The sequence below is a fragment of the Oryzias latipes genome, chromosome 17, assembly GCF_002234675.1.
Source record: "Oryzias latipes chromosome 17, ASM223467v1".
Taxonomy (NCBI): domain Eukaryota; kingdom Metazoa; phylum Chordata; class Actinopteri; order Beloniformes; family Adrianichthyidae; genus Oryzias; species Oryzias latipes.
The window spans coordinates 13370845-13386179 of record NC_019875.2 but is presented as its reverse complement, the minus strand read 5'-3'; the positions used below and the strand labels follow the sequence as shown (position 1 = coordinate 13386179).

General features: G+C 42.1%; 1 protein-coding gene across 5 annotated transcripts; it reads right to left on the bottom strand.

The window, feature by feature from the left end:
* Positions 1–57: 57 nt before the first annotated feature.
* Positions 58–14951, bottom strand: LOC101162956 (E3 ubiquitin-protein ligase RNF31). Of its 5 annotated transcripts, none has more exons than XR_910402.3 (20): positions 14747–14950; positions 12941–13031; positions 11438–11503; positions 11200–11366; positions 10829–11009; positions 10559–10694; positions 8735–8814; positions 8511–8645; positions 6112–6269; positions 5312–5494; positions 5049–5231; positions 4867–4965; positions 4547–4636; positions 4373–4475; positions 3993–4111; positions 3534–3647; positions 3396–3462; positions 2455–2609; positions 2234–2343; positions 58–411 (listed from the first exon to the last, which is right to left on the bottom strand). XR_910402.3 is itself a non-coding variant. In XM_020710842.2 (20 exons), the coding sequence occupies exons 1-20, from the start codon at positions 14789–14791 to the stop codon at positions 379–381; spliced, it is 2292 nt and encodes a 763-aa protein (XP_020566501.1). In that variant the 5' UTR covers positions 14792–14950; the 3' UTR covers positions 58–378. The 5 variants fall into 5 exon arrangements, 4 of the variants coding, with proteins under 4 accessions (XP_020566501.1, XP_011484670.1, XP_020566502.1 ...); XM_020710842.2 differs by having other exon boundaries at positions 2234–2402; positions 2516–2609; positions 8735–8793; XM_011486368.3 differs by having other exon boundaries at positions 2234–2402; positions 2516–2609; positions 14747–14949.
* Positions 14952–15335: the final 384 nt, after the last annotated feature.

Sequence of the window (15335 nt, the reverse complement as noted above, 5' to 3'; positions counted from 1 at the left end):
GAACCATGTCTTCAGAAGGGCTCAGGTGAGCCTCCGGCAGAAATGAGGGAGTCTGGAAACATGAAACTATATTTATTTGTTAAATAAACAGTTAAAACACTAACACCTGGAGCGCTTGTTCGCCTAGTGCTGGTTTATTAGTAAGCTTCAATTAGCTACTCAGTGATGTTTGGTCCCTATCAAGGTTGATCTTTTTCTTCCTGTGGATACTAGGGGCTAATCAGAAGTTACTAGCCAGGTTTGGCCACACCCTTGATGTCATTGTCACCCAATGGAGAGTTATTGGAGACGTCCTCCAGCTGGTACACAAGTATGGAAGAAGACAGTCGCACAGGGCGGGGCTTCAGCCGTCTCTCATAGCGTCAGTGAAGAACACCGTTAGTACCGGAGAGGAATGTGATTGGTCAACATCTGCAGAGAGTGAGAATCTAGAGCTGTGATTGGCTGAAGAGAATAAAAATCTGGTAAATTTGGCAATTCAGGATTTTGCACAAATGCACGAGTATAATGAGTGTCAACAGCCTGTTTACGGAGATTTCCTGTCCAGAACTGAGTAGTCAGCCAAAGTAAAGTCAAAGTTAATTATAAGGTTGTGTCACACAGCCGCTATGTACTTTATGCGCATATTGCATCGATGAAAATTGGTCATATGTGAATTAACATAGAAGTGAGAAAAGTTGTGGTCTTTATGTCCAATTTTTACAGATGCATCACAAACGAACCACAGAGGAAGTACAGAAAAAAAAACACGCAAAGAACACGTAAATCAGTGTAAAAAAACTAATCTGGCCCAAAATGTGTGCGTCTTCAAGATACGAAAGGGATACATTGGTGTAACATTTTAGAAAAGTCCATTAACCCCTGTGCTATCCTAGTCACGTTAACATTGGGAGTTGGGTCATCTAGACCCACTAGACAGTGCGCTGAACCTTTTTTCTTCAATGATTTGTGATCTTCACTGGTGTCCATGGATTACATGAAATCTTTCCACCTTTATCCACCTTTGTCATGGTAGGGAGAACACGTCAATGTCAGGGTGGGGTCATCTAAGACAGCACAAGGGTTAAACACATGTGGAACTGTTGTGAAAAGCCACAAATTTGCGCGTGCATCTTGCAAAAAATAAAATCACACAATTGCGTACGATTTATGTAATAATTGCATCCAGCCGCCCAACTGAGCAAAAATTTCAAACAGCTGAAAACCGAATTTACATAAAGACCCTTCAGCCGAAACCCACGACAAACATCTGCACACATCGAAGAATAAGGAATGCAAGAAACACTTAAGAATTATGTATATCAGGCATGTATCACGAAAGACCGAAGTATACATAATATACATAGTGGCTGTGTGACACGCCTATAAGACGGGATAGGGTTGAGGCTACGTTCACATCGCGCATTTAAGTGACCACTTTCATTTAAACGTCAGTGTAAACATATGTGTACATTTTGGGCTTCTGTGTTCAAACTGGCATTCATACTTCTAACACCGTTTTTGGGCTCTACGTACAAAACACCTGGCCATTAGACGCACGTTGAAAGGGAAACTAGGTTGAACTTTAACCAACCAGGAACTTGGATTTGGTAGTGACGTATGGATGGCGTCCATTTTCATTCACAAAAGTGCCAATTGTTAGCAAGCTTATCATGAAGGAGAAATTAATCATTGTGGTCTGTTCCCGACCAGTATTATATGACACCAAGTCTTTCAGATATCAGAATAGAGCTGTGCAAAAAAAAAGCCAGAAGCAAGATTGACGAGACTTGCACTGCTGTGACATCTCACACAAAGATTCTTCCAACTGTAGTGGACATGTGCTAGTAAACAGTAGAAAAAGGGAAAAAAAGAAGATGAGCCTCTCTGTTTGTGAACACCATGGACTAAACGCACGTTCTGGACCGCGCGCTTAGTGTGTACTTGAACATGTGTGACATGCCAGGTATGAACATAGCATCACAGGTTGCCCAATCCCCATGGGGTGCCCTAGTCAAACACCCTAAAGTCTAAGAGAAAAGCATCAATTGATACCAACAATCATCCTGCTGTAGTTAGGTTTCTGTCAAACAAAGCAGATGCACATTAGTTAACTTTTTTTACAGAGTCTTTGAAAATAACTTTAATTTTCAGTGCAACACGTTCAGATGTTTTCTTATTCTCTAGATCTTCTAAAATGATTCAAGTGTTTTGTGATGACGACAGGTCAACAACCAAAGAGTGGGTCACTCACAAGGCGCAGTCGATGTGCATACAATGGCTCCGGCTCATCGGGCCTCATGGACGGCACCGGGATTCGCCATCGCTGGAGTTCTGCCACCATCTCTGCCGGGCTGAAGAGGACTGCAGGGTCACAGTGGAAACGATTGATCAGCTCCACCAGACGTTCCTTATAGTGTAGTCTGCGGAAACCAGATTAGCACACCTGAGCCCCAAATGAAACAATGCACTTACACAGGACTAAGTGGAGAGAACAGGGCTAGAACTAGACTTTGATTGGGGGAGCTGGTTTTACTGGCAGTATCCTTGAAACCCCTGCGGTGTTGGACGTCCACATGGCTCCTCCCTTTTGCTGCCATCATCTCTGAGCTCCAACACAGAACATACAGCTGGAACACAAACAGAGTTGTCAATCAAAATGAAGGATTGCCAGATTCTGTAAGTCCTGGTCTGATATTCTTTTGATCTATTGTAAAAGTGTTCCCAGTGGTCTTTTAATTAGGATACCGTTTTTACTATATTTTTTTACTATATATATATATATATATATATATATATATATATATATATATATATATATATATATATATATATATATATATATATATATATATATATATATATATATATATATATATATATATATATATATATATATATATACATACATACATATCAAAAACCTGTGTTGTTTTCTAGGACATAGTTTCTGCAGAGCGGCAGCATTCACTGCTGAGAGCTTATTTTCAACATCACAAATAAGCTCTTTTTCCAGCAGCATTTTTACGTATGCTACTGATTAACAACAATTGGGACAAAGAAATACTCTGAAATGCAATTTTTATCTTAATTTTCTATATAGATGTCCTCCATCATCAGAAAAATGCAACAAGAACAGGTGAAAAACACCAAAAATCCTCTTTTCATCAGAGTGGGTCTATAACCCTTGTGCTATCCTAGGCACTTTAACATTGGGAGTTGGGTCATCTAGACCCACTAGACAGTGCTCTGAACCTTTTTTCTTCAATAATTTATGATCTTCACTGGTGTCCATGGATTACATGAAATCTTTCCACCTTTATCCACCTTTGTCATGGTAGGGAGAACACGTCAATGCAAGCGCGGGGTCATCTAAGATAGCACAAGGGTTAAAGGACACCATTGGAACAACTTACCTGTCTGTGTGCCATCAGATGAGCTGCCACTGGCTGGTTTTATCCAGGCTGGAGATATTCTGTAATGCTGGGAGACATCACAGCATCAGCACTGAGTGAAGTACAGCTGGACTCACCCAAGTCTTAGGTGCTCCTCACCTGGAGCAGCAGGAGAAGGCGGCTCACGCTCCAGTCTCTGAGGTGAAACAGGCAGTCTCTGGGGTGATGGGCATGAAGGCCTTTGGTTCCACACTCGGCAGAGAAACCACAGGCCTGAATATATAAAGAGAAACACCAATAAGCTCTTTAAAGAACCTACGATGCAGAACTGACACAGACAGACAGACTCACAAACACATTCACCCCAAATATCCCAGACTCACACACATCTAGACCAAGCTGACTATTTTCATGCAGATGCTTGCAGGCGCCTGCATGAAAGCATACGCCAGACAATTTTAGGAATCTGAGTGTTCTCTTCCTGTCCTGTTGTTCATCCACTCATCTTGGGACTCTGGCCTATGACAGAGACTGAGTCTCTAACATGTGCACATTCAAGCAAATGCTTGTTTCGATGAGTGTGTTGGGCCTGCAACCAGAAGCATAAGAATGACTTACAGATCCTGCTGTGAAGGTCCTGGCACAGCCGCCACAGAACTGGTGCTGACACTGAGTGCAGGTGAAATGCAGGCAACCTCCTCTGGCCAGGCTGAAGACGGAGCGGCAGCCGGGACATTCTGAGGACAGACGGACCATCGAAACCCTTAGCTTCTGCTACAGTACCTTCTGGGTTCCACAGGAAGGAGCTCAGGACCCCTGATTCCAGTCTGTTTTATAAGAAACAAACAGCACTGGTGTTCCTCCTCCCCACTGTGAGCTCTGCAAACACTGCGGTTTATATTCTGTTCTTCAGTTCTTCTTCAGGTTCTTCATGAGCTCAGGATCAAGGGAGAAGAACCCTTCAGTACACAGCTTGGATGAGGGAAGTGTGTTTGTACCAATGCTGTTAGAGATCGGGGTGGAGCCGTGATGGTCTAGCTGGTTCTGCTCCTGCCAAGCCTTGAACTGCTCACACGAGAGTCTTTGATGCTGGGGGGCCCACTGCAGAAAGAACAGATGGTTTACAGTTTTGGAACAGGTTTGAGATCAGCTCAAAGATAGGTGTGTCTTACAGGTGACCTGCACCGAGAGCAGGTGCTCTTCTTACAGCTGGGACAGTCCATCCGGAGACGCTCCGCCTCATGGAGAATCCCAAATGAACACTGGAATGTGCACAACATCCCGTTAGAACCCAGAGTCCACCCGGGTTCTTCTAAACTCTAAAACATCCTTTCCTCAATTCATCAATTAATCTCAACAAAAGCAAAGAAAAAGGAGGCCTCTGTGTTGATTCTGCTAATAATGAGAAGGACTTCCGGACCTCCTTTCCTTTTCAGAGGCAGTACTTCCAGGTCATTGCACTCTCTACCGTCCACGTCTCAGGCAGCCTTACATGGGCACACCAGCAGAAGTCGGGCATTTCCCGAAGAGTTCGGTCTCTGAGCTTCCTCTGGAAGAGTTCATGGATGTCACGAGGCAAGTAGTGACGAATCTAGTACAAAATAACCAAAAATGGTCAAGAACAGCCAGAAAACATGAATAACAGGGCGTGGTGTCTTGTCTGTGGTCCCCCACCTGTGTATCCAGCAGGTTGAAGTACTCAGTGGCGTCCTCCAGCCCTCCTTGAGCTCGAACCTCAGGCTTACCACATTGAGGACAGACCAACTGATCTACACTGCGCTCCTTAATAGCTACAGAGAAGAAAGCTGTGAAGCACACCTGACACAGGAAGCAGGAACAGTGAGTCATGGTGACAATCTGGAAGTAGAAGACATAGAGGAGGTTAGCCAACAGCTAAACACGTTCTGATTGGCTGATTTAGAGGAGATGTGTCCTACCTTGCTGAAGGACACCTGTTCATGACAGATGGGGCAGGTGTGAGTCAAGAACTTCAGTGCTGATGAGAAATCCTTGTTGAGCTGGACGGCTTCTAGAGCATCAGCAGGACTGAAACTCTGCCCCTGCAAGGTCATCAAAGCGAGGAAGACTGCTGCCTGGTCCGCTGGGAGCCGAGCAGCCAGCTGAGAGATGGATACAACATCTAAGTACACCTGAGAACTGCTGAGACCAGGTGAATCCAACAAAAACTCTAGAATACAGCCTGAATCCAAAATGAGATCTGCTAAGATCCAATAAGACTATCTGAATCCAAACAAGACGTCCTAGGATGTAATGAGAGTACCTAAATTCAAGTGAGACTTTCTACATCCTAACAAGGCCATCTTGATTACTTTCAACAACAGCTTTGAAGAGCTGCTTTAACATTGTAGGCTTATGAAAAGGCTAATTACATTTGGTTGAAATTTTTCTAGCGGTGGCACTTAAAGATTGGACAGGTGCCTCTCCCAGACGTTACCAGCAGACCATCACTACACATTTGGGTCTACCAGGACTTTTCGTCTGTCATCTGATCAAATTTTCCAAGTGGTGACCAGCTGATGGCTCGCCTCTCTCCTTCCCCAAATGTTAAGAACCTGAGGCTACAAGTTTGATGAGATGACTACAGAGTTGCTGGGTGTACTTCTGGAGCATTGAACTGAACCGTGACCAACAGACAACACAAATGAAATTATGTAGATATTGAACATCAACTTTATCTGAACCTCAAACTTCTGACCCAAGATCCAGTCCTGCTCACCTTGCTGAAGTCTGCTCCAGAACCTGCGGTGGCACTGTCCTGAGCTCCTTTAAATGTGACCTTTGGAGCAGTGAAGCCATCCTGGTGGTTTCTACTGGATCCTTCTTCCAAAATCAGAGCTGCCATGGTGCTGCTGAGGGGGTCTACAAGAGTGTCACCTGTGGGCCAGAGAGACAGAGAATTTTAAAACATTTGTTTGACAGAGTCTCCTGAGAACACTTTCAAGTTGCAGGGGTGTGGACTTCCAACGATCTCACTCCTGATTGGCGAGAATGGTTCCCATGAAAAAGGTGACTCGGACCGGTATGGACCAATCACTTCTCACTGACGTTGTCTGTTGTACATTGTAAAAATGACCAAGTGGACAACACAAATGTAGTGACAACAAAAAATGATCAATCTATCATTACAGTCCAATGTGTGGAAACACTTTTTTTTTTTTTTTAACTTGTCCTGTCCAACAGCTGGGCAGACAGATGAGAGCTGAAGGCCTCTTATTTTAGACATATTTTACTTTAACAACAGGGGTTATGAATCTTCTGACAAACCAGAGGTATGTCTGAATAAACCCCTTTTGTAATTGAGGCCAAACTTTATTAATTTCAATCATGTTTGAAAATCTTTGGTGTTGGACCAGACGGAAAAGGAAAGAAGGGAAGAAGAGAGAGGGACGTTAGAGAGAGGGGGGGGTAGGAGGGTGATAATAGGAGGGGAAGGGGGGTAAGACCATGAAGCAGCATAAAGCAACAAGCTACTAGATGTTTATCATTACGGTAACGTTCAGATAGAATACAAATCTCAAAGGGGCGTGGAAACACTTTGAAGACATGTGACCATACAGCAGTGGCTGACCGTGCATTACCTCGGCCTTCAATAGTCTTACGTCTGAATCACTCAACCCCTCATTAAGCATTTTTATGCCTCTAAATAAACTGAATAAACAAAACAGTAAACAAATCTCCCTTTGCAACTACTGCCAGCAAAAAACATTGAAAATAACAATATCAATTTGGAATATTATTATTTCACTGATCAAAACATCGGATTATTTGAAGACAAAATCCATTCTCCTCTCTTTCCTCCAAAACAGTTTGATCACCCTGTCATGTAGATTATCGCGCTTCAGTTCCATCAGGAAGTCCTTTTTTAATTCCATCAAGGCCAGTGCTGAGAGCCGAGTCTGTCCAGTTGTGTTTCTGCATGAGTTTTAATTTGCTTTAGAGCCGAAAATGTCCCCTCGACAGTCACAGTGGTTACGGGGATGGTCATCGCCAAAAACACAAATCTGTACATCTGCTTCATGATTCACCAAGATTTTTCTGATGAAGGAAGTCAAGGAGATCAGTGGGAGGTTTTCCAGCCAACTCCTCCATGGCGTACATTACAGTCAGCTCTGTTTTTAACCGAGACGGATCAAAATGTGCTCCGCGGCTCTGTGTCAAACTGGACAAGGCTGCATATGGGAAATTTTTCCTGTTTTTCGGAAACTTCTGTCCAATCAGAGGGTCTGAATACGGTGACGTTACCTAAGCCTGCTAGAAGGCCCTGCTGACACCAACTCAAAATCTGATAGGTTGAAAGAAATTAAATCGTGTCACAGGACCTTCAAAACTATTGCTGAAGTCCCTTATCCTGCCTGGCAACAAAGGGCAGCTGAAATGCGATTGGTGAATTGCTCCAATGTGAAAATACGTCTGTCTGGAAGCAGCATATCCATCATAAACACAATAAAAGAGGATGGACAGATCATTTGGAATGATTTAATGAGTATGCATGGACAAAATATGATTAACACATGATTCAGATATTTTTTAGGCCTTCAGAGAAGGGCTTGATGGCTCTCATGGCCCACCAATGCCAAACAGTGTGACAGAATGTTGTAACGTTCCCTTTGGATTATTTTGATGAGGAAAAACAACAGTGGACTGAACCTTATGAAAGTAAAATGTGAATGGATTTCCCATCAATTCTTGTTTACTTTTTTGTTTGTTCACATATTTAATTTACACTTGATTATCTTGAAAGTAATCAAAGGAATCTGGTAAACCTCACCTGCACTATTCAGGTCCAGGTATTTATCTCTGAGGCACTTAATCGTTACACTCTTACATTTCATCGGAACCGGCGATAAACCATTTTCCATGGGTGACATCACACTCGCTCGGTCGAGTTCTCATATAAAGTCAATGGCTTTAATCCCCCAATCAGGGAAGGGTGCAAAACAACAAATATTCAAAAATCTGACAACTGTTTTCAACTTCCTGATTGGACAATACAGCTCGCATGCGCGGGTTTAGAATGAAAAAAAGTGCTGGTTAACTATAAACACTGGAATAGGGCATGTGAATGCACACGCACACCAGACTACATTAACAATAAAACATAAAGTCTTGGCTCACCTGATGAGGCGGAACCTAAGAACGGATTAGTGCTGACGTTGGAGGACAAAGGAGGGGCGCTGAAGTCGATTCCTTGAAGCTCTTCTACATAGGACGAACGCACCCCCCCCTGGCTGCTCTGGTCCCATCCACTAGCTGCCTCAGGGGTAAAGCTTAGTCAGGTAACAGTAAGACCACCGATGATGCTTAATACCTGTTTATGAGCTAACAAAAAGAAGGTTTACCTTTGTGTCCACTTAGGTGAGAGGAGGGGTTGGGCAGTTGTATATTCAGAGGGGAAGATCTGGAAGAAATATTTTGGATGCTGCAGAGGATGCATAACATTGTTAGGTTACAGTGACAACAAGTGAAAGTTTCTGAGTCAAACAAATTCTATTCAATTCATTTTTAAAGCTCCAAAGCACTACACAAAATAAAAATAAAAACTTCATGGAGCTTAATAAATTATAATTTTATAATCCCATTTAGTCCAGATCAGGGGTGGGCAACTTCAGGCCTCAAGGGCAGGTGTGTCAGGATGTTTTCCAGATTTCCGTACCCTACTCATGGCCGATTACCTGGAGCGGTTGAGTCCAGCCAATTAGGTCGTGGTAGAGCAGGGTTTGTTTGAAAACAAGAAGGAATGAGGCCTCAATGCCTATCTCTGGTCCAGATCATTAAAAAAAGGTAAGATTGTCATAACCGTCTGCATAAGTGACCAAAAAATTCCACGGAAGAGTAATCCCCATCACTAACCAAGTAAAAGACTACAGTGGAGAGGAAAACTCTGTAACATTCAGTAAGGACAACCAACAGATTTGTCTGGTTGCAGTCGGAAGTGTTGATGTAGCCCTCCGCTAGCCTCCAAGTTGGTTGATGAGGAAGCGAGAGATACAAACCTTGGTTAGAAAATTAATCCAGTTATTAAAAAGTTGGATCAAGTAGCATGGAGCTTTGGGTGTCCAGCAGCATGGATTACTGACCGGCCAACGAGCACCAAAAATTAGGCAGATTGTCAGCAGCAATAGTAAAAGTAGTAATAGTACAACAATTGATTCCAAGCCAGAGGAGAGGAAGAGTACTCTGTAACTTTATGGTTTCATATGATCATTGAGGTTTGGCTCATGCTCTAATTGGTTGGGTTATGTGCAACATTCTGAATGCGGTGTCCAATCCATGACATCTGCTTTCTTCTTCTGGCTCCTGCAGTCGAACGAGGTCATTTTCCTGCACAGTGGAAAGATACCTAGACTGAACTTGTCCTTCGAAAGTCATATCAAGGCCCTTGTTTTCATTGGAAATTTGCTTCATCAGAGTTAAATAACGTTAAGGCATTAAATATATGTAAATATATGTGACCGGACGACTTGACGTGTCAAAAATGAGTGGGATGTGGTGGGGAGAATTCAGTAACCCCCCCCTTCCTACAAAATCAGATTATATATAAAATGGGAAAAATATAGGTTATATTTGTCTATCTATGGCCCAGTGCCAACTGTCCACTCAGACCAGTATAACAGGTATGGAAAATGCTCAGTTTTTCCTAAAGCAAACCCTCCAGAAGTCTAAAGCTAGCAGCAAAACTAAAAGCACGAGTCAAGGTCACTAAGAGAGAGACAGAGGAAAAAAGCAGACCCGAGGTGCTGTGAGTGATTGGAGTGTAACCCGCTTGGATGACACAAAGAAGCTCAAATATGAAAAGTAAATGTTGCCGGCGAAGCGAGCAGCAGGTGCTGACTCATTAGTTTGATTTGAAACGTTTTTTTCCAAGCAATCAAATAAGAATAATTAACAAAAACATTACAATCAACAGTTACAAATTCATACAATGACGTATCAAACTTGGGATAATTAGACATAAAATTATATATTGCTTAAAATATTATAAATTCTGGACCCACAGCTTTGCCACCATACTTGGTGACATCAGCTTACAGAAAGCTGGCGATAGTCCCAAAACCCTTTCTGCTCTTTGATGATTGATCTTTACTTTCTGAACTCCAACAGGACTTGGCTGCTGCAACAAGGTTACTGTGCAAGTTAAAGAAGGGAAACAAAAACCAACTGACCTGGAAAGAGGGGGCAAAGCTTGACCAGGTGACTGATGCTTCCTTGCAGGTGGCGGAGCTTCAACAGGTGACAGGTGCACGACTGGAGAGGATGGAGTTTGGACAGCTGACAGGTGCACGCCAGCAGGGAGGGGAGCTTAAACAGATGACATGTGAACACTTGCAGGGGGTGAAGCTTTAACATCTATAAGCTGCATACCACGTAAGGGCAGAGCTTGGAACCAAACACACCTGCAAGGGGTGGAGCTTAAATTGGTGACAGGTGCATACCTGTAGTAGATGGAGCTCGGACAGATGACAACTGCACATTTGCAGAGGCCGGAGCTTTGACAGCTGACAGGTGCACATCTGCAAAGGATGGAGCTTGGACAGGGCACCTAGCATAAATCGGCGTATCTCTTTGAAAGACCTGTATCATCTCAGCCAGCAGTTCTGATAGGCTGGAAACACCCTGATAGAAGTGAAACAAACAGTGACATCGGAATAGAAACTTTTAAAAACTTTATTAAGAACATGGATGATACAGGGAGAACTTTATCAGGCCCCTGTTTTCCGTAGTGAAACTACAGAATGTCTGGAAAAAAACTGTAAATAGAAAATAAGCTGCTCGCTCCAGTGAGCTACCCATTGCTTATGCTTACCCGAGTCCATTTAGTAAGCCCGTCCAGACTGATGTTACCCGACGCATTGATGCAGGGACAGGACGGGTTGATTACCATAGAGGCGGACGGACAAACGTAGCAGCGAGGGCAGGACTCTGGATGGGTCACGTGTAGCCAAACACACACTGGAATATTGTATGTACTTCCTTCGGGGACAGATTAATGTGGACCTAAGTGATGAATATTACCACCAGCAAAACAAACTGGGCCAACTGACCTTCATATAAAACAGGAAGCGTGCCCGCCAGGAAGACTAGCTTTTTAGTCTCCTTGTTTGGGAAACCTGTTAAAACACAAACCATGTCACCTTTGTTTAGTGACACTAGATATTACTGGCACAATATTGGTGTTTGCAAATAAGCAATTTAATACAATTTAAATGATCTACATTATCATACATGATCCATCAGTTTGCTGAACATGTTTAACAAAGATGTCTCTATCTTAATACCAGCTGGGCGTAAATGTGAATGTGCTGTTCTCCTCCCTCCCCCACCCCACTCACTATCCACAGAAGATCCATGTTAACGGGAAATAAATAGGTAAAAATGTATGTGTTGCTTTGGTAAGACCAATCGGAAAGCAGAATGTGATGACAAGGAAAACATCTGATTAGAGTATGAGGTGGAGGTGCTGCTGTGTGGAGACACAACTCAACACATTTGTCATATTTGTCAGGACAAGTCATGCGTGTGAAGTTGTGTAATACTTCAGTTTTAGATTCGAATGGGTCTAATACTAATAATACTGAAACGTTTTGCTTTTTTACCTATAAAAATAAAATTTTGCATCAAGTCTTGTGCAGGTATATTTCTATCTAGTTTACCTTCATTTTTCAATCATAGAAATCTGTAGAGATGAGACTAGTTTGGATTACAACTGTTGTGTGCTTAATGCTAATCTTAGTTTTCAAGCAACATTGTCTTTTTCGGCATTTAACAGCTTGAATCAGTCACAGCTCAAAGGCACATCTGAAAATGCTCAGGTAAAAGGAACAGAATTAAAGAAAAGTGAGAGGAAGACTAAAAAATACAATAGTCTTGATTCTACATAAAACATGGACATATTTTTGTTTTTATAAGACAATCTTATCTAAAGTGACTAATATGGGGCGACAGTGGCTCAGGTGGTTGAGCGGGTTGTCCAATGATCGAAGGGTTGGCGGTTCGATCCCCGCTCCCACCAGCCAAAATGTCGTTGTGTCCTTGGGCAAGACACTTCACCCTCCTTGCCTCCAGTGTGTGAATGTGTATGAATGTCCCGGTGATGGTCAGAGGGGCCGTAGGCGCGAAATGGCAGCCACGCCTCTGTCAGTCTGCCCCAGGGCAGCTGTGGCTACAACAGTAGCTTACCATCACCAAGTATGAATGAGGAGTGACTGAATAATGGACACAATGTAAGCGCTTTGGGTGTCTTGAAAAGCGCAGATAAATCCAATCCATTATTATTATTATATGTTTTTTTAAACTAAGGACAATGTGGGGTTAAGAGTCTTTCCCAGGGGCAGAATGACAGTTGAGCCTGGGTTTTAAATCAGCCAACCCACTGACTGGAAGAAGGGTGTTGACACCACTAAGCTGTTCCAATTGGGCGGAGGTTTTAACTAAGGGGTAAAAGTTTAAACCTACAATTGAATCCCAACGTTCAAAAGAACAGTTAACAACGGTTTGACTGAACCCAGAATCCATCAGTGTCTGTCTGACAATTGTGTGGTACCTACAGTAATAATCAGCATACAAAGAAAGATCAGGAAACCGAGACCGAGCCTCCTGAAGGTCCAAGAGAGTTTCTACGGGATGAGAATACTGACACTGAGGACAAAAAAAAAAAAAAAAACACCAGTTAGAAAACAGAATTTTCTGCAGAGACTGTTTCTACAACTTCTCTCTGCCTATTTCTACATCAATAATATTCCGCCTGTTTCTACAAGTTTCTTTCAGACTATTTCTACATCACTTTCCTTCAGACTGATTATTTCTAAAACTTCTGTCTGACTCTTTCTACATTTCTTTCAGACTGTTTCTACCAAGCCTGTCTGAATGTTTATACATCCGTTTATTTCAAACATTTTATACAACTTCTCACTGACAGTTTTTATACCAGTTTCTTTCAGATTTTTTCTACAAGTTTTGACAATTTCTACATCAACTTTTGTCTGCCTGGTTCTACATCAGTTTTATTCAGACTGTTGTACAACATTTGTCTGACTGTTTCTACAAGTTTCTTTCAGACTGTTCCTACAACTTCTGTTTGACTGTTTCTACACCAGTTTCTGTTAGACTTTTTCAACAACTTCCGACTATTTCTACATCAAATTTCTTCAGACTGACTGTTTCAACAACTTCTGACTGTTCTATGTTTGACTGTATTTTACATCAGTTTATTTCAAAAAATTTCCACAACTTCTTACTGAATCTTTTATACATCAGTTTATGTCAAACAAGACCCACAACTTCTATTTGACTGTCTACAACTTCTGCCTGACTGTTTCTAAATCAGTTTCTTTCAACTGTTTCTACATCAACTTCTGTCCGACTGTTCCTACAACTTCTGTCTGACTGTTTCTAAATCAGTTTCTTTCACCGTTTCTACATCAACTTCTGTCTGACTGTTCCTACAACTTCTGTCTGACTGTTCCTACAACTTCTGTCTGACTGTTTCTAAATCAATTTCTTTCACCGTTTCTACATCAACTTCTGTCTGACTGTTCCTACAACTTCTGTCTGACTGTTCCTAAATCAGTTTCTTTCAACGTTTCTACATCAACTTCTGTCTGACTGTTCCTACAACTTCTGTCTGACGTCTCTAAATCAGTTTCTTTCATCGTTTCTACATCAACTTCTGTCTGACTGTTCCTAAATCAGTTTCTTTCAACGTTTCAACATCAACTTCTGTCCGACTGTTCCTACAACTTCTGTCTGACGTCTCTAAATCAGTTTCTTTCATCGTTTCTACATCAACTTCTTTCTGACTGTTCCTACAACTTCTGTCTGACTTTTCCTACAACTTCTGTCTGACTATTTCTAAATCAGTTCCTTTCACTGTTTCTACATCAACTTCTGTCTGACTGTTCCTACAACTTCTGTCTGACTGTTTCTAAATCAGTTTATTTCACTGTTTCTACATCAACTTTTGTCTGACTGTTCCTACATTAGATTCCTTTAGACTGTTTTTAGCGTCTGACTCTTTCCAAATCAATTTCTTTAACTAAGGCTGTTTGTACAACGGCTTTGACTGTTCTTTGTCAGTTTGTGCAAGCCTCTTTTTCCTACATCAATTTCTTTCGGACGGTTTCTACAATGTCTAACTGTTTCTATGAATTTCTATCTGACTGTTTCTGCATTAATTGGATATTTTTCTACATGAATGTGGTACTGTTTCTACTTTGCATTGATTAGTCTTTTCCTCAACATGTCAAACTGTTTTTACATCAACTTTTTTCTGACCGTTTTTACCTCACTTTCATGTTCCTGTCTTTGTGGTGAGGTTAGGCCAAAGCCAAAGCAGCTTGGTTCTGTGTTCTCACCTCAGTCAGAATCCTCAGCTCCGCCTTCGGTCGCACTTTCTGCATGTCGCACTTTCGCTCTTTCTACCCTTTTCTTCAGTTTCGGTCCATAGCCTCATGCTAACAGGGTCACGGCTCTTGTTCTGTCACCTGAGGGACGATCTGCGCCTCTCTGCTGCCCCTCTTGGCACAGTCTGACTGCGTCCTGGTTCAGTTCTCTCCCTGCGTGTTTTGGTTGTTAAAACTGCTTTTTGCGCGTGGTACAGACCCGGGGCTCTTTCAATAAGCGGATTATTAGGATAAAATCCTGGCTGCAAAAGTTACTGTGCCAGATATCTTTGTTTCATTTCCAAATTCACAGAATCCACGTGGAAGCGATGATCAAACGCAATTTTTCCTTAATATTTAAGACGGAATTTTCCTGTAAGTGAATTTGATGTAGAAAAAGAGAAACGACAGAAAAGTCATCTAAATTCTTCTGTTTCACCCCTCGATAAACTCCTCCCCATTCATAAAATATTAAAGCACATGAATAAATTTTTAATTCAACAAGTGTCATTCTGCAAGTTTCAAAAGGTCAGTCTGCAGTTTAATGCACACACATCTTCAT

Coding starts and splice junctions, on each gene's coding strand:
- LOC101162956 (XM_011486368.3), bottom strand. CDS start 14,791: ATGCAGAAAGTGCGACCGAAGGCGGAGCTGAGGATTCTGACTGAG. Junction 8,646..8,734: donor TCACCTAAGTGGACACAAAG/GTAAACCTTCTT, acceptor CCCCTGAGGCAG/CTAGTGGATGGGACCAGAGC. Junction 412..2,233: donor ATGCACATCGACTGCGCCTT/GTGAGTGACCCA, acceptor CACTCTCTGCAG/ATGTTGACCAATCACATTCC.